Here is a 21,716-nt window from a genome sequence, read left to right on the forward strand (position 1 = left end):
ACTAAATATCTTAAATTGAAAAACTTAAGAGATTTTCTTATTAAATTAACATTTATTACTATTTAAAAACCAACAAAAGTACCAAAAATAGGTACTGTTGAGTACCGGCCCGGTTTCGCAGGTATCAGGTACCATGTCAGTTTAAATGTAAAAGGTACTCATCCCTTGTTTTATTTTATATATATATATATATATATATATATATATATATATATATATATATATATTATTTATTTATATATATATATATATATATATATAGAAATAAATAAATAAAAGAAAGGTCCTCATCCCTAGTAGCAATTCAGCTGAATAATTGAAAACGCATGCTTATTTAAATTGACTGGTAAAATCATCATTCCTTCCAATGAGCTACTCAGAGCTACTCTATTTTATTTTTGATTCTGCTATTCACTTTTTCAAACTTTTTAATTTAACTTGTTAACAACCTGGCTCTAAAAATTAGCTATCTGCCACTCGGGTGCAGCTAGAGGCACTGCGGTCTTATAATGCTCTAGAGAGGCAAGGCGGCTTTGCTAGTACGACATATTTCAGGTTTACTGTCAAGTCAAACTAGTTTTTCCTCTAAATGTTTTCCCAAATGAAATAAGTGAGATTCCACAGTTTCCTAAAATGTCAACCATGCAACAAACTCAATGCAATAGAATAGAGCAGGAGAAGATTTCTGTCTTTAAGACAGATTCAATCCGGTACAAATCGTAAACTCGCCGTGTTCTTGTCACAGTAAGAATAAATTATTTAAAAAAATAAAAAAGTTAATAGTGTAAAAGACTAAATGCAAATCAGACACACTCGTGTTAACTCTCAATTAGCATGCACTCACTTTAGGCACACCTGTAAGCTACTCTAGTACAAACCACCTAGTAAATATCAGAATTATACACTGATGAGTTTAACATTGTGTTTAGCAGCTAGCTGACCGTTGTGAACGTTAGCTAGTGATTATGAGGAAAAGAGCTTCTGTGTCTGTGTATCAGTTTACATGGCAGCTGTGTGAAGCAGTGTGTCTCCTAACAGATGAGAGAACTATCAAAGGCAACCAAACGTCCCTTTGAGGAAGCAGACAAGCCGTTTACGTCTTTGGTTGAACAAAACTGAACTAAAACTGATTTCCTAACGCAGCCTGCATGGGTTCCTTACCTTTGGGGAGAATGTGCTGAAGGTTCTCCTAATGTGTCAGAATCTGTGCTTTTGCCCTGGGCTTGGTTCAAACTTTTGTCTGAGGCTCTCCTGGCGTGGTCAGAGGACGGAGCTTCTGAAAGCGGTGAACTCCTCTGCTCTTCTATAAGAGTCGCATCACTCTGGTCTGAAATGGTTGCTGTAGACACAGAATAGCTTTTTAGAACATAGAACCACTGGTAAAGAACAAAAAAGAAGGGTTCAATGACTAAACGCAGCAACGTGTCATTTTCTAATACTATGCAGCTCTGCTAATAACACATAGACCCACATTTTGGGCACACCCGTTATGGTTGAGTCTTTATTAAACTTTAAAACTAGAAGATATGATACCAGCTCAGTTTAACGCCTTGTTCGGAAAAAGACGATCAAAGCTAGTTCTTCACACGACATAACACTGATTTCCTATTTAGAGTCAAAACAAAGAAGAACCAAAAAAAAACCTGGCACACCTCTTTTACTAGTGGATTGCCTGGAAAGCGGCGAGGAGCCGGGCGTCGAACCAGGGGAGATGCGCTGTGAGTGACTGGAAGATGAAAAGATTAATGTCAGCAATAAATCAATCATTCTTGTACTAATACCGCTTGACCTCTTGATCGGCTTTTTAAAGTGCTCATAAGAACACAAGGCCGATAAAACAAGCAGACAAGCAAGAATATTTGCCACAAACATTGAGACAAATTGCTATTTTCATGATCAAATTAATTACCTTATCTAAAATAGACCTCAAATCAAATTGTATTTATTCATAAAATGCAAACTCAACGCTTTTATGTAGCCATGTGAACAGATCATTTGCAATATATGTGACTCACTTTAAAAAATAAATTAAAAAAACACTTTCTGATACATATACAGAGTAATTACACTTTATGCTCAAACGGTAGAAAATATTTGTAGATGCAGTCTTCCTTTTATCCCTCAGTGTGACTTGAATGCCCCCCAGTGGTCACGCTGAAGATGACTGGGTTTGTTTTGTTACCTGGGTGAGTTGGAGCCTCTCTTTAACTGGCTGCTGGCTTTGCTGCTGTGTGACGAAACAAAGTCATCCTCGTAGACTTCTGCTTCTCCATGGCCGTTTCCAGAGTGCGCTGCGTGGCCAGGAGGCGTATTCCTCTCTGAAGTTCTCTCGCTCGCTAAAGGAGAAAGCGAATAAAGGGATATTTAGTGTTACTTCATAAATAAACTTGTTTAATCGTTTGAAACATTCAGTGAAACATCCCCATCCATCCGTCAGATAACATGAAATTTACCTTTACCGTGGCCGTGGACATTTTTCGTGAAGATATTGATTACACTCAGAGGGCTTCCTTTGTTCAGCTCTTCCCATGGTGCTTTGCTGCCATTGAGCTGTGAAAAAGGTGGGCTGAGGGCCGAACATCTGGCCGCCTCCCTCTGGAACTCAAACAGCCGCTTGTGATTCCTTCTCTTTTCTGCGCTGCAGTCCGCCGCCTCCAGGAAATCAGAATTGGGGCCGCGGTCACCGGAGTAGCGAGGAGGACTCGCCTCTTCCTCAGAAAAACTTCCTTCACTCAGAAGGGGCCCCTCGCTAATCGAGCCAGCACTTGAATCGTGGAGATCGGGCCGATACGGCAGATTCTCCTCTTTTTTACTTTGGATTCTTTGTGCTGGTTTCTCTGCTCTCTCCTTCGGGTTGAAGTCACCGACCATCCTCCTGCTTTCTAGAGCGTAACCGTTTGAAGTTGTCCCATTCGCAGCAGCAGAAGCCGCGTATGGATGCGTCTTCTCATTCCTCTCGGTTAAGTCGTGCAGATTCCCTGCGCCGGGATATGAAGTAATATCTGCAGCCCTGTGCATCCTGAAGGCCGTGTCGCTATTTTCTGCAGCACGGGCTTCTGTCCAGTGCTCAGCATCCAGGTTATTGATTCTGGGAGGCAAAACGGTATCAAAATCAACCGAAGTCGCGGCGCCGTAGTTGATCTCTTGTCCGGCGAACCTCCGGGCCTCCGTTTCGATACGCTGGGAGAGGGACGTGGCCTTGGCCTTCAGGGCTTCAATGCGAGACACTCTGGTCTGGGGCCGGTGGTGCGGCGCCGAGGCCGGCTGTTCAGCGTATTTAACGTTGCTGGCAGCTATTGCCGCCTCCAGCCTCAACAGCTGAGAGAGGAGATGTTCGTTGGATGGTACTGACGGCTGAAAAGCTGGATTCAGATGGTCGGGCTGAAGCAAAGAGGTCGTTTCAAGATCATTCCTGCAAGAAATCGAAGAGAAAAGAACGGATTACTTGTAGTCAGAAAAACAGAAAAAAGAAAAGAAGTCAACAGGTTTCGATCATTTGGAATGAAAGAAAAACTAATTTCCTAAAACTAAAAAAAAAAAAAAGACATTTTACTTTTAAGAACACAAGTCCAAACAAAACACATTTTACATAAATCAAAATATCTACTGAATATGAGAACATCTTAAAGTGAATCAAAAATATGTCCTACTTTAGCAGAACTGGAGCAGCTTTGCTTTCTTCGGGGGAAACTCTTTCTGTGCATTCATCCGTGTGATGCCGTTATTTGGTCTAACTAGTTATTAATATTTGTTTTTGTTTTTTTAATTAAATGACAGAAAAACATCTTAGTTATTTATGTTCTTTCAGGCACTGATTATAGGAGATTGTACGCGTTTTCTCTTTTGTTTTTCCTAAAAAAAAACTAGACATGTTTCAGCTTAGAACATCAACACAGAAAGGATCTTTATAGAAGCACTTTCTGTTTAAGTCAACAATTTTTCATTTGCTGCTATTTTTATATCTAAAGACGTTGAGACTGGTGCATATGTTGAAGCGCGTCAGTACCTGGACAACGGCGGTGGCGGCTGCTCGTTTGAAGACTTGTCGCTGCTGGAGGGGCTCTGTGGGACCTCTATTCTCTTGTTCTCTTTGTCCGACTCCCCTGACGGCTGGTACATGGGTCTCTGCAAAAAATAATCAGCGTTATCGAGCAGCTACGCAATTTTAATCCTGTGCTCACAATTTTAGAAGTTTCTGTGCTGGACTTCTTTGCTTGTGCGCTTCATACCATCTGAATGAAGGGTGCAGAACGCTGTGCCGGCGTCTCCTCGCTGAGCCGGGCGTCCTCCAGCAGCAGCTTGGTGTAGGTCTCTTGCAGCCGCTTTTGGACGGGGGCGGCGACCGCCTCAGCGGAGACGGTCGCCGTTTTAGCCACCTGTCTTTGCTTCTTGTAAAGCTCCGCCAGCCTCAGATTTCTCCTCTCCGCCTCCTCCTTAACCGCCCGCTTCTCTTCCGCCTGTCGCCTCTTTCTCTCCTCTTGCTGTTGCGCGATGTACTGGCGAACCGTGTCGGCGTCGTAGTGCCGCTTCTTGTCACTTCTGCTTGCTCCGTTAGCATCATCGGGATGCCGGTTGGTGGGACTGGCGCTCCGGCTACCTCTGGAGCTGGCGTTCGCCCCCGCTGCGGTTCCCCAAGCAGAGACGGGAGCCCTCGTCCCAGAACCCGACCCTCCTCTTCCTCTCCTGCCGCCGCTGCCACCCCGAGATCTTTTACGAGATCGCTCTGCCGCTTCAGCTGGTTTGCTGTCCAGCTGGAGGTCGTCAAGAATCCCCTGGATGTCTACGGCCAAAGCATCTGCCTTCCCTCCCCTCGGCGGCTTGTCCTGAGCCGAGGACGAGGGATTGTATGAGGTCGCGGGGCGGCTGGCGGTTTTCTCCTGAAAGCCACTGCCAGGCCTCTCCGTGCTGTTTGGCCGGGAGCGCCTGTTGTGTTCTGAGTGGGGACGGGAAGCTGGTGAAAAGGGGGGAGAAAATAAGAAAGTCAGATGTGTAACGGGACCGCAATAGTGTCCAGACGGACCAACATAAACAGCATAAAAACAAGCAGGAAGGTGCTTAAACCAGTTTAGCTCTGGATATGATTTCAAATTAGGGCTGAACGATTTGGCAAAATAATCTAATTGGGATTTTTTTATATATATATATTGCGATTTAATGCGATTTTTTTCCAGTTTAATTTATCATGTCTTTTTAAACATATACAAACAACAAATCAATTTGTATCCTCGCCGTGCGGATTAGTTGCTAAAACACCCACAGCATCTAAACTCAGAGCAGAAATTATTGCATTCTGCCTACAATATATTTCAACCAAAATTGCAATTTTGACTTTTCTCTGCATTAACCACAAGCAACAAAAATGTTCTCTAAATAACGATGTTTGTAAACAAGGACTATTTAAAACAAGAACTTTTAATGTTTCTATTAATCAGAATATTATTCAAGAGAACGGCTTTTAATTGATTTGGACATCAATCCTTGTTGGACATAAAGTCCAACCAACAAACAAGTCTATGTATTAAACTGATTGACCTGTACTTAATGCTTTGTACGATTATACAAACTCTAAAACAAGTAATAAAGTTAGATTATCTCACTGCTGCAACTGTCTTCCCTTCCATGTGGAGGCAAACCCACTTTAAACATTTTACCGACACCTAAAGGACGTGTCTAATTCAATAACTGTTACATAGCCAAAAATTGCAGACCTCTGCAATTTGGAAATTGCGTTTCTTTAAATCGCGATTATATTGAAAATGCGATTAATTGTTCAGCCCTATTTCAAATACCGATTAAAACGGTAGAAGCAAGTTTAAATTATTTTGAAATGGAAATTTATGAAAGTTAAAACAGCATTCGATAGAGTTTCAGTCCTGTTAGAGTTCACCTCTGTCTCCCTTTGCAGCCATTTCACATGTTCTCAGTCAGACAAAGCAATAATTTCGCTTAGTCCCACATTATCGTCCTGAATTTTAAACTTTCAGTAGTTTAGCAGTCAGTAATCCGCTATTAGTGCTCACTTTCTTTTTTCATCCTATTGATAGCTCAAACTTAAATAATAAATAAGAATATGATAATCAGTAGATAAAAATACACAATTTTAAAAATTCAATATCTAAAATTATTATACCTTAAAAAAAAACACTCAAATAAATGCCTAAATCAGAAGAAATAAAAGATCCTGACTGCAGCACAGACTGAGAAAGGATCAACATAATGAATGAGGTTTAGTCAGAGGGTTAACAACAGCGGCTTTAATCTAGGCCAAATTGAACATTCCCATGTACCGTCTAATCCAGATAGATTTTTTTCTTTTTTTTAGAGCGTGCCTGTGAAGAGCTTCACCGGACTTCACTGACATTACACACGGTAGATGCTGCATGCACTTGGGCGGTCAATGGAAATCAATTCATGTGTTATTGTGCATTCAACTTGACAGGCCAGTCAATCTCCATTTGTTCCGGTCAGCAACACCCAGAGGAGACGTATTCAAGATAAAAATACACAGGCCGAGCCTTGAGAGCGTGTGAGCAGAACACTGAACAGGATCCAATTGCTCTCAGAAAACCTGAAACAGCTCTTGGTTATTTATTGATGATGCTTTGGCTCATTGTGTGGCTATAGAAACCAATGGCAAAACCAACATAATTTGTTCTAACACTGAAATGCCAAACTTAAAACTTTAAAACTAAATAACGTATTACAGCAAAATAAAAACTTGATCGATCCTGACTGAGTTTGTACCCTGTATCAGTGAATGCACCATAACTGGGTGGTACCAGGCTGCTGGAACAGCAATGCTTTTTGGTGTGTGGATACTGCTGCACTTTATATTGTAATGTTGCCTTATTCCACCTGCAATCTCATTACTCTGTCGTAAGTTGTATGCAACGAAATTTAGTTCTGTATGCACTATATACGTACAAAATGACAAAGTTGTCTAAGTGGTTACTGAGTGAAAAAGGCTCATAGTTAGCCGTTTTCAAGATCAGTGGCATGTTCACAGAGATGCAACAAGCTCTAAAGGGAAAGTACATATTTTCTAGGCACATTCTGTTCCTGCAGCTCATTCAGGCTGCCAGAGAGTGAAACTTTCAGCAGATAACAGTCAAGGGTGATAAAATACAGCAAGGTTGATAAAAATCAATACAAAGATTAATATCGATGTTGTTAAAAACTATTTAATATCGATATTCTGGCTTTCAGTATCGATATACCTCCCAACCCGTAGGGGGGCGTTATTACCATTACTGTTCACAGAGAGGAAGTGTAAGGGAGACAAATTCGCAGAATGACAGGATTTTAGAAGCGCCTTCGGTCCCTAAAATCAGATGTTTGGGCACATTTTTGGTTTCTGTGATACATTAAATGCATTGAACCAACTGCACTTTATTTTCCTGTTAATATCAGTGTTCAATAAATTAAACATAAATATAATATTTGCCTGGTTTTGGTGATTGAATGACTTTGAGCATTAATTTGAAAGTAATAAATATCAACATTGGAGTCAAATCAGGCTGAGCTATGTATTGAATCGGCTCATCCTAGATGATACCCAGACCTAAAGGTCGGTCTGTTCTATACTTTTGATCTTGTCGTGGAGTAAACGGGAAACCCTGGAGATCTCAGTTAAGAAAATAATCTAATACTATTTCTATAAGTTACTATTGCTGAAATATTGTGACAATGGCATCAATTGAGTGGTGTGTGCTTTAAGGGGAGCTAAAGTCCCTCCAATTGGTCAAATATATCATCAATATGCAGGGCATGAATGGAGAATTGCTTGAAATACAGCATGCTTTAAACTATTGCATCCCTGCAGTTCTTATAAAAGGCGATATTTCATTCACTGCCATCACAAAGACGATAGCGATTTAATATGCTGATGTAGGAAATAATGATTGTGAAGCTGGAAAGAATATTATGAAAAATTCACAAAATCCAAGATGAGTCTTCTTTTGTTATAGCAGTTAAAGAGAAATCTGAGCTGGCTTAAATTATTGTTAGCAGGCCAAAGCTTTACCAACAACAGGGAAAGCTGTGCTTTAAAATACGTTTGAGCATCTGTGCTAAGCGGAACAAAGGAATAAACGGTGAAGCCCGGGTTCCTACAGGGAAAAAAGGTGTCAGGCTTTATGGAACGAGTAGCTGGATCTGCGCCGCAGAGGTTTTTATGAGCTCAACCAGTTTGATGCATTGGTTCTGACAAGACTGTACTTAATAAAAGAGATTTTTACTGATATTTAGATGCAATCGGCACTTAAACAATAAAAAAAATATACAGCTAGCTGTTTTATTCAGAATATTTATACAATAAAGCTTAATAATAACATTATTGTCACAGCCAAAAAGGTTTAAATCCAGTTTTTAAAGGCTATTTGAATTGTTGAAACCACCTATATGTCTTTGATGTCTTCCTGCAACCACTTCAAAGAGTGTCTCATAACAGAACACCGTGTGCTGGTATGTATAGACGGCTAACAGGTCATGTTGCCGAGCCCCACCTGCTTGGGTCCGTCTGCCAGCTGGGTGGGAACCGTGCTCCTCTCTGGGTAGCTTTGGAGCGGGACCTAGCACCATCTTTACCAGCTTCTGGCCCTCGCGCCATGATGCAGGGCTAATCACTGCAAAACAAAAACAGCAAATACAGCTCAGATGGGGCCACTGAAAACAGCAGAGAGACGCAAGTAAAGAAAAGCGGAAGTGCGTAGTTTTACAGAAATTGTTAGGGGATTTGTGAAAAGTGAAAAAAAAGAGAAGAAGTCATCTCCTGTAGAGATTTAAAAAGGGAATTTCTCCTTCTTGGCCTTTTTGACAACCCGGCATCTTTTTATTGAACAGTGTCACGTTCTTTCTCCTGCTCCGACACGAGTCAATGCAACGCAGCGTCTTGCACACCAAATATTCAGAGCAGTTCCAGGTTATCGGGTTGTACATCAAGCACCTGTTGGAGCTGAGTGGCTGAGCCAAGTGAACCTGGCCACAGATTGCAGAGACTTATTTATAGAACTGTCCCAACATGAAACACAGACCAGTCACACTTGAGGGACCACACACACACACGTTTTGGAGCAATCTGATCTCCTCACCAGATAACCGTCCTTTTTTTTCTTTCTTTTACTAACTTTTGTTTATAATTAACATCATAGCAAGGCAAGCTTTGATTATAATTTGATAGAATGGAACCAGACTTAAACTGGACCTGGTTATTCTTGTTTTATAAGTCACGTGTTTTGAACAGCTGCTAAACAAATAGTGGAACTGAGGTGAAGAAACACAAGGAATCTCAAAACACAGTGGATGACAGTAAGCTATGCACCTCAACCGCCTGGTCTAACAACATTAGAAAAGCACATTTCTTCCTGTTTAGTGGCATTCAGAGCAACTACATACCAGTTTTTTCCCCCCAAGCAGCCTTTGACCTTAACTCTGGTCTTCCTGTATGACTACTTTCAATCACAACTAATCCTCCTTTGCTAAGCTCACACACTAAATGACAACAGAATGACAACCAAAAAATATGAGACATTCTGTGGTCATATTTAAACATATGGAGCATGAAGATGATTCAGTTATTGTGTTAAAAGCAGACTGAAGCGCAGCTCAAAAACCTCCAACAGGTAAAAATGGAAAATAAACACTCTTCGTTGCATTAAATGTTTGGGTGCATCCGTTTATACTCAAAGTATTCTTGGAGGTTGACTTTGTCCTGGTACGGCCAGGGTCCAGTAATATGTGGCTGGAACCTGGTTTGTGTCTGTTTGCCCCCTTGTTGGTTATAAAGCACAATTTAGGCATAATAGGAGCAAATCTATAGAGATTAGGGTCACAACTCTGCGTCACTGGAGCAGTGTCTCCGGTTAAAATAATGCAGTGCTTGGAAAACCGTGTCTTTAAGGAAAATCTAGGTCAGCAGCGTAGACTTCAGAGCCAGCCACATAATCTATAAATCCATCCGACGTGAACATGGACTTCTCATGCTCATGTCCTCTGGTGGGTGAGATACCAACGTAGTCAGCGACAGAACAGGACAGTACCTGTGCCCTCACATAGTTACTCACATAGCTGTAGGACAGTATAAACCGCACATTCATAAGACAGCTCCACTAAACCAGTTTATCTGTGTACTATGTAGACATAATCGATTTCTCTGTTTCTTTCATTTGGAGGTTTTTTTTTGTTTTTTTATTGCATGAGAATATATTGGTTTGATCTTTGGGCTTATTTTTATTTTGGGCTTCCATAATCGTTCACCCTCGCCCTGATGTCCTTTCTAGAGCACGCAGACTTCTGTGTTGAATGCGAACAGGCGTTTCATGTTTTTAAAAGCAGGCATATGACCGGCCTCAATCCGGCTCCCCTTTTAGAACATTTATGAAAACAAACAGACAAACTAAACTGTTCAGACAACAAAGGTTGACCCAAAATGACACCAACAACAGACTAATGCCAGAGTAGAACCGCGTAAAGCAGAAGCTTTGATGGTTTATCAGTGAACTGTGAACTGACCCGTGACAGAGCTTGTCAGACCGTTTCATGTATTCTCACTGATTAAAAGCAGATCCGATACCGAGCCGTCCTACAAATAGTAAAGACAAATCATACCTGGTTTTGAATTCTGCTCAGATACCGAAGCGACTTTATGGACCTTCCGGATTGGTTTCGACGGCCTCCTCTCTTTGGACCTTTCTGCTCTCTGTTCCCTCTGGTGTTGATGCTTGGATTTGGTGCTCTCTATACACAAAGGACAAATAAAGAAAAAGCCCAACAGACTGAATAGTGTTTCTTATTTTGGATACTAATGTCCGTGTACAACAGGCACGGAAAACATTGAGATTTTTTTATCACGCTGTTCCCATGATTTAAAGTGCCTTAAGGGAGATTTCAGAGACACCGCTGGAGTTTTCTTCAGAGGACAGAATAATGCTGCTCTGCCCGTCACTCACCTGTTGCGATGCTTAAATGTGGTCATCTCACTTTACCCTGGCTCAATATACGTCTCAATATAGGTTAATAATAAAAAAGACAAATTTGGCTATCAAGAAATAGTTCAACAACGGACTCCGCGCGGATGTTTTACCCTTTATAATCGAGTGTAATGTTGCCTAAATTTCTTGTGGTATATATGAGTATATGGGGGCCTTTACGTGAATGCACTTCTAGTTTCAACATTACAGTCAGGCAGTCTTGTAGACAGCTCAGGAGTCCGATCAGGTAGTGACACAGTGTACCGCAATGCTCTGAATATCCAATGAGAGGGAGCGGCTTTGTTGTTAACCAAAGTCGTACTTACACATTTTAACAGATTTTCGAGCGCGTTGTTCCACATAAAACTGGTCGGTAAGCACAACGGTAATCATATATAAGATGCAACGGATTAAAATGGTGGTATCGGTATCAGCGAGTACCAACAAATAGGACACAGATACCATTTTGATGTTTGTATGTCACTTGAACGCAGCCTTCTCTCTACCGGCTAGTATTATACATGTTATATAAGTTCATGAAAGTTGCACTAATTTGGCCTTTGAGAGCCAAAGGTTTATTCAACTATTGTCACCCATTCCAGGTAGGAAATAAAAAGTTCTACTACCCTCAGTAGTATGCAGTTCTTCATATATACACACACACATCAGTTTCAAACAGATGGTATTGGTATCGGCCAGTACTGCACAGCCAGGTATCGGGGCCAGAAAACGGCATCGGCGCAACACTAGTTTTAATTTACCAGGAAATTGATGGGATATGTCTCTGTAGATTTCTCTGCTGATGCTGTGAAATTCCTCCTCTTTCCAAACTTTGCCATCAGGGGCCTGGATCTTTGTCTCTGTGCTGTTGAAACCTGAGGACAAAAAAAAAAGAAGAAACTCACACACTGCGGATCCGTACTACTTACTAAAGAACATACGGTTGCAAACTGGCCACGACAAAGAGAAAGTACAAATATTATTCTAACAGAGACGACCCAAAGGCTTAACGGAGCGAGAAACTTGCCCCTAAATAAAATACCTTTGTATATAGGCGCTGGCGGTGCTGATGTCACTTTGCGTATCTTGGCTGCTGGCATGCTGCTTGAACCAACGTTGTCACCCTCCGCACAGGCAACAATGGGCTTCTCCAGATGACCCCGCAGCTCTTCTCTGTCTGGAGTCTCCTGTAAATGCTGTCTCTGCCTTCGGATGCGCTCCTTCAGTTTCTCCAGCTTGTCGTCCGGCTGATGTCGCCTCAGGTTTTCCAGCCGCTGGTAAACCGAGCCGGGACTCGTGGAAGGAGAGCTTTCCCCTTGCCGCGAAGAGCCGGAGGTCCGGGCTAAACACGGGTTTGTTTCGCGGTTATCCATAAGCAGCGGTGCTTTGTGAGTGTCCTTCAGGCTGTCCAAGACCGGCTGGTCGTTGAGGTAGCGCACCTCGGCGCTCTCCAGTGCAGAGGAGCGCGTGCTGTCCAGGTCCCCGTCGGTCTGCTTGTCCCTGGTGTCTCTCTGGTAGACCAGCCGGTCCGGCAGAGGATCCGAGTAAGGCGGAGAGGATGTGTATGAAGACCCTGGCACCGACTGCAGATTGTAGGCCTCCAGCTGAGAAAAGGGATGCGAAGGAGGGGTGGTCTCCCTGGACACACACACAGATTACACGGGATCAAGAGGAGAAGCAAGATTTAGTTTTAAATCACGGCTCAGGGAATTTTCAGATGAAAAAGATTGGGAAATAGTGACGACTGAAGTTTAAAATTAAAGATGTCCCATTTAAGAAAATACAGTGCACATGGAAGACAAGAACACCGGAGATTAAGGCTGCAAGTAAGTAAAAAAAAAAAAACTTGGTAAGTTATCAGATTGTACTTTGCTTCATAACTGAAAATAATTCACCATGACAACACAGACAGACCCGAACACACAAATCTGTTTCTAAATTTACGCTATTTTTTTTCCACATCCAAATACAAGGTCAGCTGATTAAAAGGTTTAGTGCTTGAATTATTGTTGAGTGGATCTTTCAACTCTCTAGAGTTCAGGAGTTTGTGGCTGACAATCGCCTCGCCAAATGCTGAAATAATAATAATAATAATAATAATAATAATAATAAGACGGACAAATCATGGTTTTAAATGCTAATTTCATTCATTAACCCAGATAATGTTCTTCAGAGTTCAGTATTTTAAGTTAAATCAGAGTTGGTTCGGTAGATACCTAGGTCCTAAAGTCACAGTCCGCTACTTTTTCCCTACATTTAAATTAAGAGAAAAAATAAAAATAAAAATCAAGCCGACAAAAACGTATATATATTCTTTTGTCTTAATTTAAAAGGTAAACAGTCAATGTTACGATTTTCTGATGCTTTAATTTACGTAACTTCTTGCACTTCCAACGAGGCCGGTAAGGACCTGACGGGAGTCTTTGTCAAATTTTGTGAATTAATAAAACCAAGAAGCAAAATGTGATGTTATTTGATGCTAAAATGTTTTAAATTATTTAATGGTTGCATTCATATACACAATCCTGGGTAAGAGTTGCACTTGAATCCAACATGGAGTCAAAATGCAAGAAACGTTCCCGTCGGGAAACACCACTGGATGGATGGACTCCTTTGGACACAGTTGTAGTGTTGGACAGAGTAAGGTTCCATGTCTGCTGCTGGAACGATTCCCGTGGCCTTTGGTGCTGGTTCAATGCCGCAGGCAGCTACTTCCAAATGGGTTTACTTTATCCAAGTAGTGTTAACATTTGACTTGATGTTTCAAGTGAGTAATTAAGTTCAACACAGAGTGAGCTGTGCACTTGATTTCAGGTCAACTATGATTTTGTGCAGCTTTCTCTGTTACCAGGGAAACATGTGACGACAGGGAGCCCTCATACGCCGCTATGCTTAAGTTCAGCTTTTAAACGTTGTGCTGCAGAGATGTGCATTTCCCCACTTTAGCTCAAGAACCCAAGACGTTCTGTAAGTGTGTGGGTTTAAAACAAAACTAATCGTCTGCTTCAGGTACCTGCTGAACCCAGAGGAGTGTACAGAAAATATTTGGTATGAATACACGTGCTGCTACGATTCCTGTATTAAAATGTGCTATTTACTAAACACATTTTCCGACATTAGCCTTAAGGTAAATGTGAAATCAGGGTAAACTATTACAAACATTACCATCAGCCAACACCAAACTCAAATACAGCACTACGTTTGAGTTTCATCAATGGTAAATTCATTTAGTGTACCTGTACGAGGCCAGAGGGTCCCTGAACTCCACACCGCTGGTCTTCCGTACATTGCTGTCCTGGGTGGCATTTCTCAAAGGGCTCCGTGAGTTGCCCTTCGCTGGACTCCGCTGATTTTCACCCCTGGGTTTTGAAGTCCCGCTAGACACGTCAGCTCCATGTCCGTCTGTAAGGAAGATTGGTTGGAACTTTCCTGATGGGTTCTTGGAACCGGAGAAGTAATCCTAACTCTCTAAAAGCCCACGTGTGTCGGAATGCAACCTGTACATGTCTGAAGTTACTCAGTTACTCACCCCTGTTGTGAGATGTTCTCAATGTTTTCTTCTTGGGGGAGATGGGGATGGAGTCCAGAAGAGCACCGGTTCCTGGAGTGGCCTCCAAGCGGTTTTCTATATGCCGCAGCTACAAAATAACAATATACACGTCAAGGAGTCAAGAAAACAAGCAGGTGGAACACCATAGAGACGCTGTACTCCAGTGCCATAAAACAAATGACAGCGACATTCAATGAATAAGTGACAAAATAAATTGATTTAGTAGAAACCATCCCTATGTTTACTTACAGCAGCTTTGGACTGAGCCAAACCTTTCCATGCAGCCGTCAGCTCTGAAAAACATTAAAAAAAAAACACAATTCCAATAAAGATCTAGTTTCCCAGTAAAACGACTAGCATAGACTACATTTCAAAATATTCCACACACCTCTGTCAATACTGTGATCAGATCTTTTCTGGGGTACTTCAGTCGTTCTGCTGCTCCTCATCTCTCCCACTCACCTGCAGTCAAGATGGAAATAAATAAATAAAATGGTAATAAACTTAATTTGACTTGTTTATTAGGCAGATCAAGAAATCAAAACAGCTAATGAAATGATAAAATGACAGAAACAACATACATACATACATACATACATACATACATACATACATACATACATACATACATACATACATACATACATACATGTGCTTCGCTTCAAGACAATCAGACTACTTAACGCTTGACAAAACAAAGAAAAATGAATTGCAACTAAATTAAAAAGCACATCAATATAAGAAAAAAAAAAAAAAAAAAAAAAAAGAACACTCCCTTGATGAAATTACACATCAGCAAAGTTGTGTTTACCAAAAGCTCCTGAAAAGCTGAGTCAAACGACCGGATCAACCCAGGTACTGCTTTTGTGACATAATAAACACCTCTGTGTTCTAATCAGGGAGTCCTTTCTCCTTTCAGATAATTGCAACGTTGCCTCAATTCATCTGCAAATGTAATCACCGGTGGACACAACTCTCTAATAAACTCAATACTAGTTAGTTCACGCCGACTGCTCTGCGTATCCATTAAAAACACCCTGAGTCAGGTGATGCCTTTTGGTTAGTCATGCCTTTTGCTCATACCAATCAAGTGACACAGCCAAGAGGGTGAAACCAACAGGAGGAAAACGAATACATTTTATCTCTTTGTGGCAGCTCTTAACTTTTTAACACGCGGAACTTGACACTCACCGACGTGTTCTTGTGGTACTGAAACCAGACAGTCGCTTTCACAGTGGCTTCACAACTCCGTGTCTTTTGAAGTGAAAGACGCTGAAACCAAAAGCTATATTCACAATAAGAACAGAAGTGCTGCTGTTGGTCCTGGAAACATCCAAGTTGACCAACGCTGACCCCATTTAGCAAAGACGTGAACTGAAAGTGCATACGTCTGCACTATCAAACACGTCTTGCGGAGAAACTGAAGCACCGTCTCGATTATTTCAAGAATAAAATGCACCCAAACTTCTATTAGAGTCAGACAATTAACCGGGATTAAATGCCAGAGCCTTTTCAAACGGCAGGTCCAATCCCTGCGTACAGTTCTGCAGTTCCTTTAAGGAACAGCCTTGTATGCCACGCCAACCCGTTCAGGCATTTAGAGCTTGTAAAGCAGATAAGCGAAATAAGATTGAAATGAAACTCTGCAGAGGGGAGGCGAATCCTTTACATAAGTAGGTGGGAAGAAGACACAATCTCTGGGTTTCATTAAAAGAGCAAAAGACCCCTTTACACACGGCACACAACCTGTGGGCCACGGAGGAACCTCAAGGTGTCCGTGCCAAATGTAAACCACCCCTCTGCTAACTAAAGTCCGACGTAACACTTAACTTATGTATTACTTCCACCATGGTACACACATGAAGTATCACAAGCTTGTACATGAGATGTGGGCTTCTTTAATATACTTTTTTTTTTAACAAATCCAAGCTACTGTTTTGCTTGACACAACTGAACGTGCTTGCGTAGTTGAAATAACATACTTTACATTAAAAATGACAGATACTTCATACTCTAAAGTGTTGTGGCAAAATTGTAACGTCCAGAGAAATATTTGAGTCAGTGTAAGCGCAGTAAACTAAAGAAAACTGTTGCAATCCTATTTCAAACCACAAATGTCCTACTATGCAAAATCCACTTCTGCCCAAGCCCATGAAGAGGAAATAGTGGCCAGGGTTTCCTCTTTACAGGATCTCAGGCCATTGTTTTCATTTTAATGGTTTAACTGGTGTCATAATAGTTAACCATTTATTACAGCGTGTGTTCTAAGTCAACAAATGATTAATTCATATCACTACGGTCCATTTGTGTTACTTGACTCGAAGCTATTTTGCAAAACACAAGACAGCCAAAGCGCGTATTTCTAACTGCATTAAAAACCGACCATTTTAAAAAATATTAAAAGCTCAAGTTTGTGGGTAAAAGCTTCTTGATTTAATCTACAAGTCAATACATAAAAAGTATGAAGGTCTATGACTGGAGAACTAACAAAGTTGTCGCTTCTAGAGTTTCGCTCTTTGAAATATATATATTTTAAATCTCATTTTAAAAACGCATTCGTTACTTTCTGCACGTCTGAGGGGAAATAACACACACAAAAGCGATTGTAATCACTGCTCAGCTGACTTAATGTAAATTGGGCATACGTGCAATCCAGGCAATAGCCGGAGCCCCAAACTCGACAGAGTTTCGCTAGGTGGCAGGGAGATCATCAACTTAGCCTGTGTGTCAACACTTAAAACACATACCTTTAGGGGGACGATCCGATGTGTCTAGTTGTCCACATTTACGCTGCTGTGCTCATTATTCGAAACTCGTAAATCCTCCAGCTTCTCTTTTGGTTTTTCTTGGGTTTCTGTTTGCTAGCGTTAGCGTTAGCCGGCTAACGTTAGCTAATCAACTAGCCAAAAGCTACAGTAACAAAACTGCCAACTTTTTCCGGCAACATACGCCCATTATTTCACCATAAAAAAAAAAAAAAAAAAACATCGCCTCTGAAACAGCTGTGGGGTTTGTTTAAGGAAATTTCACCCGTCTCTCGGAGGTCGCCTTTCCCGGGTTACTATGTTGATGTTTTTCGGTGAAACTAGTATCCAGGACGGGTAGGTAACCGACACCGAAATACCGCGAGAGTTGGTCCGCGTCATATGGTGTGACACTCCCCTTCTGCAAACAGGAAACTACTAATAAAGTTTGGCCAGGTCTCTAAATCACCATGCGATCTACATACATTAGACGACCAAAGTCAATAAAACTTATAAATAAATACGATAGTCATTTTGCATAATTATTTACATCTCTTTTATTGCAAATAATAATGTAATTTTGATACAAACCACTCAGTCATTTGTTGACACAAGAGCTTGGTGCAGGTGAGCTGGATAATTTAAATGGCACAACTGTGTCATGGATGGACTAAAACTGGTTGTGCACTAGAAAGGTTGTGAGGCTTAAAACACGAATGCGAGACACATTTGAACCCTATTTGCACTGCGTGGCCGACAAGATCAGAACTACCTTTTAGACCTTACTGCCCTCTTGTGGCCAAATATTGCATAAGAAACACACCACAGACGTGTACTGTGCACAAACCTCCTCGGCGTTAGTTTGAATTTCTTCATATAAACACAGAATTAGCCGGAATCGGGTCATTTTGAATAATTTTCAACACAGCATTTTCCTCTTTTTTTATTCTTCCCATTGACCCTAACGTAGTTATATAATTTAGACGTGTGTCTGAACGGCAACAATTGTCCACGCTTCAAAATGAGACAGTTTTGTGGCAGCATGTGCGCCCAGTGTTCACAGGTGAGTCATAAATATATAAACCGCAGTGCAGCAGTCCGTTATGAAGGCAGACCCTCGGCTTTCCAGGTTATGGATCCTTGTTAAACCAAGCAGAAGGCAACAAGTAGGTTTCTGCTGATGTTTTATAGCATTGTTATTGTGAAGCAGCGCTAAACGCCTTAAGTCGGTAACTTGGATTATATCACTGCCTTTTGGTTCATTTTCGATTTAATTCTATGATATATGGGATCTTTAAAAAAAAACGTGTGCTGTTATAAAGGCAACTCATCATTTCCTCCGATTCCCCTCGGCAAATAACCTGCTATAACCCCGACTCCCCCCCTACACTCCTCCCTCATTTTCTCTCCTATTCTCTCTAAGGACTCGGAGAGGAACTACTACAGCGGAGGTGCTCGTTTCTACAGGCACATTTTCATTTATTTATTTTTTTGCGGAAAGAGGACCAAAATGGACAGAGGTTGTTTCTTTTTAGGTAAGAAATTCTGCTTTTATATTGCAACAAATGAGTCAGTTGATAATGTTTTGTAGTTTTGCAACTGCCAACAACTAAAATGTATTTTTTTTTCTATGCAAGAGGCAAGGGCTGAGGAAATAAATGCACTGCTGTCAACAGCCTTTAGTTGGTAACATAACAAGAACATAAAATAGGATTACTACTGAATGGTTGACAATTCAGAAATGAAAACTCAATTCCCCTTTTCTTGCTGCATCCAAAAACACAACAGTGCATCAGTCATACTTCACAGCATCTTTTAAGTATTTATATAGTTATGATCAGATGTGACAGAGCTGGTAGGCACTGTTTGAGCCCGGCAAAATCATCCTTCAGGCAGGATATTCTGATTGTTGAGTGAGTAAAATGTCCAGTCTGAGAAAAGAAACCCGGGATCGCTGCCACCTATGAAAAAGAGAAGAAAACAAGAGTTTTTATTTAATTCAATTGTTGTTTTTTTTAAACAAAGTTTTTTTTTTTACGACTTGTTGCCAATGAAATGACACCCTAAAGGGTTATCTTGAGGTTGACTATCATCGATTGGAGTAAAATAAATTATTCCTGGGTGTTTTTATTCTTGCCTTGAAAAACAAACCCAACATAAGATTCGTTCTGGGACTAACTAATTACTTAAGGCAACCCATTAATCTACTTTATGAAGTAAAACAGTAAAGGAGAGGCCAGCCAGTTTGAATAATCTGTGTTTGTAGTTGAGATGTCGAGCGACTGAAGATAAAACTACCTTTCCAGATGATTTTGTCAATTCACGTCTCCCTCTCTCATCTCCCCTGTAGGGCGATGGGCTTTTACTAGAATTAATCAAGTGATCGTTCTTAGCAAAGAGAAAATGGATCTTGGCTTTGATCGATTCCCCTTCTCTGGACTGGCTTGTTAATTATTTAATCATATGAACACTTACCAGTTACCACCCCCAGTCTCTTAATTTCCTATTTAATTAATCGTTTCTTGTTGTGTGCTCTGATTGGCCAGACTGAATAACACCATTCTCCCTGACAGGGGTGTAAATTGCTTTTCATGGTGTATAAATTAATGCAGCTGTGTAGCTGAAGAGTGAAAATCAGTGTACTTCTAAGAGCTTGTTCTAAAAAAAAATAGTTCATGTTCATTGACTGTACTGTGTTTAATGCCAGTTAACGACTGTGGCTAATTGCTCTCAAACATTATCAATCACAGCAAATTGTAAACTTATTCATAATCCTTGGCCTTTGTAGCATTTTATCACATTACAAACATAAACTTCCATGTGTTTCTTTATTTATTTATTTTTTGTAATTTTATGTGACAAACCAACACAAAGTAGTACATAACTAGAAAAGGAAACAAGTTAGAAAAAATTATGTGATTTTTATGTGTATTCAGCTCCCTACAATATGTGAACCGTCTCAGAGGTTTGTTCGAGTACATCAGTGAACAACCAGCATAACAAAGACCAAAAAACTGCAGACAGGTCAGGGAGAAAATGGTGGAGATGTTTAAAGTAGAGTTATGTTGCAAAACAATATTCCAGGCTATCCATCTAGCTAACAGGCTGGGCCAGGAGAAACTTTAATCAGAGAAATGAACAAAAGACCCATGGTAGCTCCAGAGGAGCTTTGGAGATACACAGCTCAGGTAGGAGAATCACTCGACAGACCAACGAGTTTTGCCATTTACAAGTCTGGCCTCAATGGAAGAGGGACAAGAAGTAAGCCATCGCTGAAAGAAAACAATAAAGGTCCTGTTTGTAGTTTGCCACAAGCTACAAAGGAGACACCGCAAACATGTTAAAGAAGGGAATCTGTTCAGATGACACCAACATTCAGGTTTTTGGCCTAAATGCAAAATGTTATGTGAGGTGAAAAACTAGTACATCCCCTCTGTGAAACATGATCATCATGCTGGGGCAATGCTGTTCTTTTGCAGGGACAGCATTGATGGGAAGGTGGAGGGTACTGAATACACAGAGATTATGAGAGAAAACATGTTAAAAGCTTCCAAAAACCTGAGACTGGGGTGGAGCTCTGACAACTTAAGTAGTGGGCTAGTAGAAAGTGGAGGTTCAACTTCAAGTAGGTCAAAAATCCAAAACATGCGATCAGAGACACAAAGTCCAGACCAAAATCCTGATTTAGAGTCTGTGGCAAGACCTGACATTTGATGACTACAGTCTTGTTGAGCTTTTGCATCGATGACGGTGGAAACATTTTAATTCTGGATGTAGAAAGCTAGTAGAGACATATGACCCTTAGCTGTAATTGCAACAAAAGGGGGTTCAGCAAAAGATTAGACTCAAACGGGCTGAAAACAACTGATTTCCAGACTTCAGATGATCATCTGTAAAAAAAAAAAAAAAAATCCATGTATCATTTTCCTTTCATTGAACCTTGATGCACTACTTGCTGGCCTATCCATAAACTCCCAGTAAATTACATAAATACATAGAGGTTTGTGTACCCTGGCCCTCGCCCAATGACTGCTGGAGTTACGCACCGGTCCCCCACAACACTGCGTATAGATGGACAGTTTTAACATGGTAAAATGTAAGTCCAGAAAGTATAGATACTTTTACAAGGCACTTTATGGGAAGAGCTGATTTGTTGTTTATCTTTATTGTCTCATGGATTTTTTTTATTCTGTTATTGCAAGGAAAAACAGAATTTATTTGAATTAAGACACCTTACTCTGCAAAGACCTGTAGAGTGTCAGGAATCTGAAAACATCAGCCAATACATCTAAACCCCTAGTTTAGATGTATTGGCTGAACAAGGCCAGGTAAGTTACTAAAGAGCTGCTTTACAATGAAAACTACGTCATGAAACCGAAGCGTCAGGCTCTCTTTTCAGGCCGCAATTGGTCTAAAGTTGTGTGTGCGCAAACCACACAGTTTGATCAAACTAAG

At 40.9% G+C, this 21,716-nt stretch overlaps 2 protein-coding genes across 3 annotated transcripts in view; one reads left to right on the forward strand and one right to left on the reverse strand.

The window, feature by feature from the left end:
* Window positions 1–17,624, reverse strand: part of cep350 (centrosomal protein 350) — a 39,073-nt gene extending 21,449 nt beyond the window's left edge. For both annotated transcript variants that reach the window (XM_021324216.2, XM_012877808.3), the window contains exons 1-15: window positions 17,265–17,624; window positions 14,906–14,979; window positions 14,767–14,810; window positions 14,497–14,605; window positions 14,204–14,369; window positions 12,010–12,605; window positions 11,729–11,842; window positions 10,606–10,734; window positions 8,505–8,624; window positions 4,230–4,951; window positions 4,007–4,125; window positions 2,454–3,412; window positions 2,183–2,336; window positions 1,653–1,726; window positions 1,162–1,339 (exon numbers count right to left, since the gene is read on the reverse strand). In XM_021324216.2, the coding sequence (XP_021179891.2) occupies window positions 1,162–1,339; window positions 1,653–1,726; window positions 2,183–2,336; window positions 2,454–3,412; window positions 4,007–4,125; window positions 4,230–4,951; window positions 8,505–8,624; window positions 10,606–10,734; window positions 11,729–11,842; window positions 12,010–12,605; window positions 14,204–14,369; window positions 14,497–14,605; window positions 14,767–14,810; window positions 14,906–14,966 (3,545 nt within the window). In that variant the 5' untranslated portion in view covers window positions 14,967–14,979; window positions 17,265–17,624. The remainder of the gene's footprint in view (window positions 1–1,161; window positions 1,340–1,652; window positions 1,727–2,182; window positions 2,337–2,453; window positions 3,413–4,006; window positions 4,126–4,229; window positions 4,952–8,504; window positions 8,625–10,605; window positions 10,735–11,728; window positions 11,843–12,009; window positions 12,606–14,203; window positions 14,370–14,496; window positions 14,606–14,766; window positions 14,811–14,905; window positions 14,980–17,264) is intronic.
* A 542-nt stretch (window positions 17,625–18,166) lies between these two features.
* The window catches only part of LOC105936860 (voltage-dependent R-type calcium channel subunit alpha-1E), a 160,047-nt gene continuing 156,497 nt past the window's right edge, over window positions 18,167–21,716 (forward strand). Inside the window, exons 1-2 of the mRNA XM_036141670.1 lie at window positions 18,167–18,324; window positions 18,685–18,796. The gene's annotated coding sequence lies outside the window, so the exon portion shown is untranslated. The remainder of the gene's footprint in view (window positions 18,325–18,684; window positions 18,797–21,716) is intronic.

Source organism: Fundulus heteroclitus, chromosome 9, assembly GCF_011125445.2.
Source record: "Fundulus heteroclitus isolate FHET01 chromosome 9, MU-UCD_Fhet_4.1, whole genome shotgun sequence".
Taxonomy (NCBI): Eukaryota; Metazoa; Chordata; class Actinopteri; order Cyprinodontiformes; family Fundulidae; genus Fundulus; species Fundulus heteroclitus.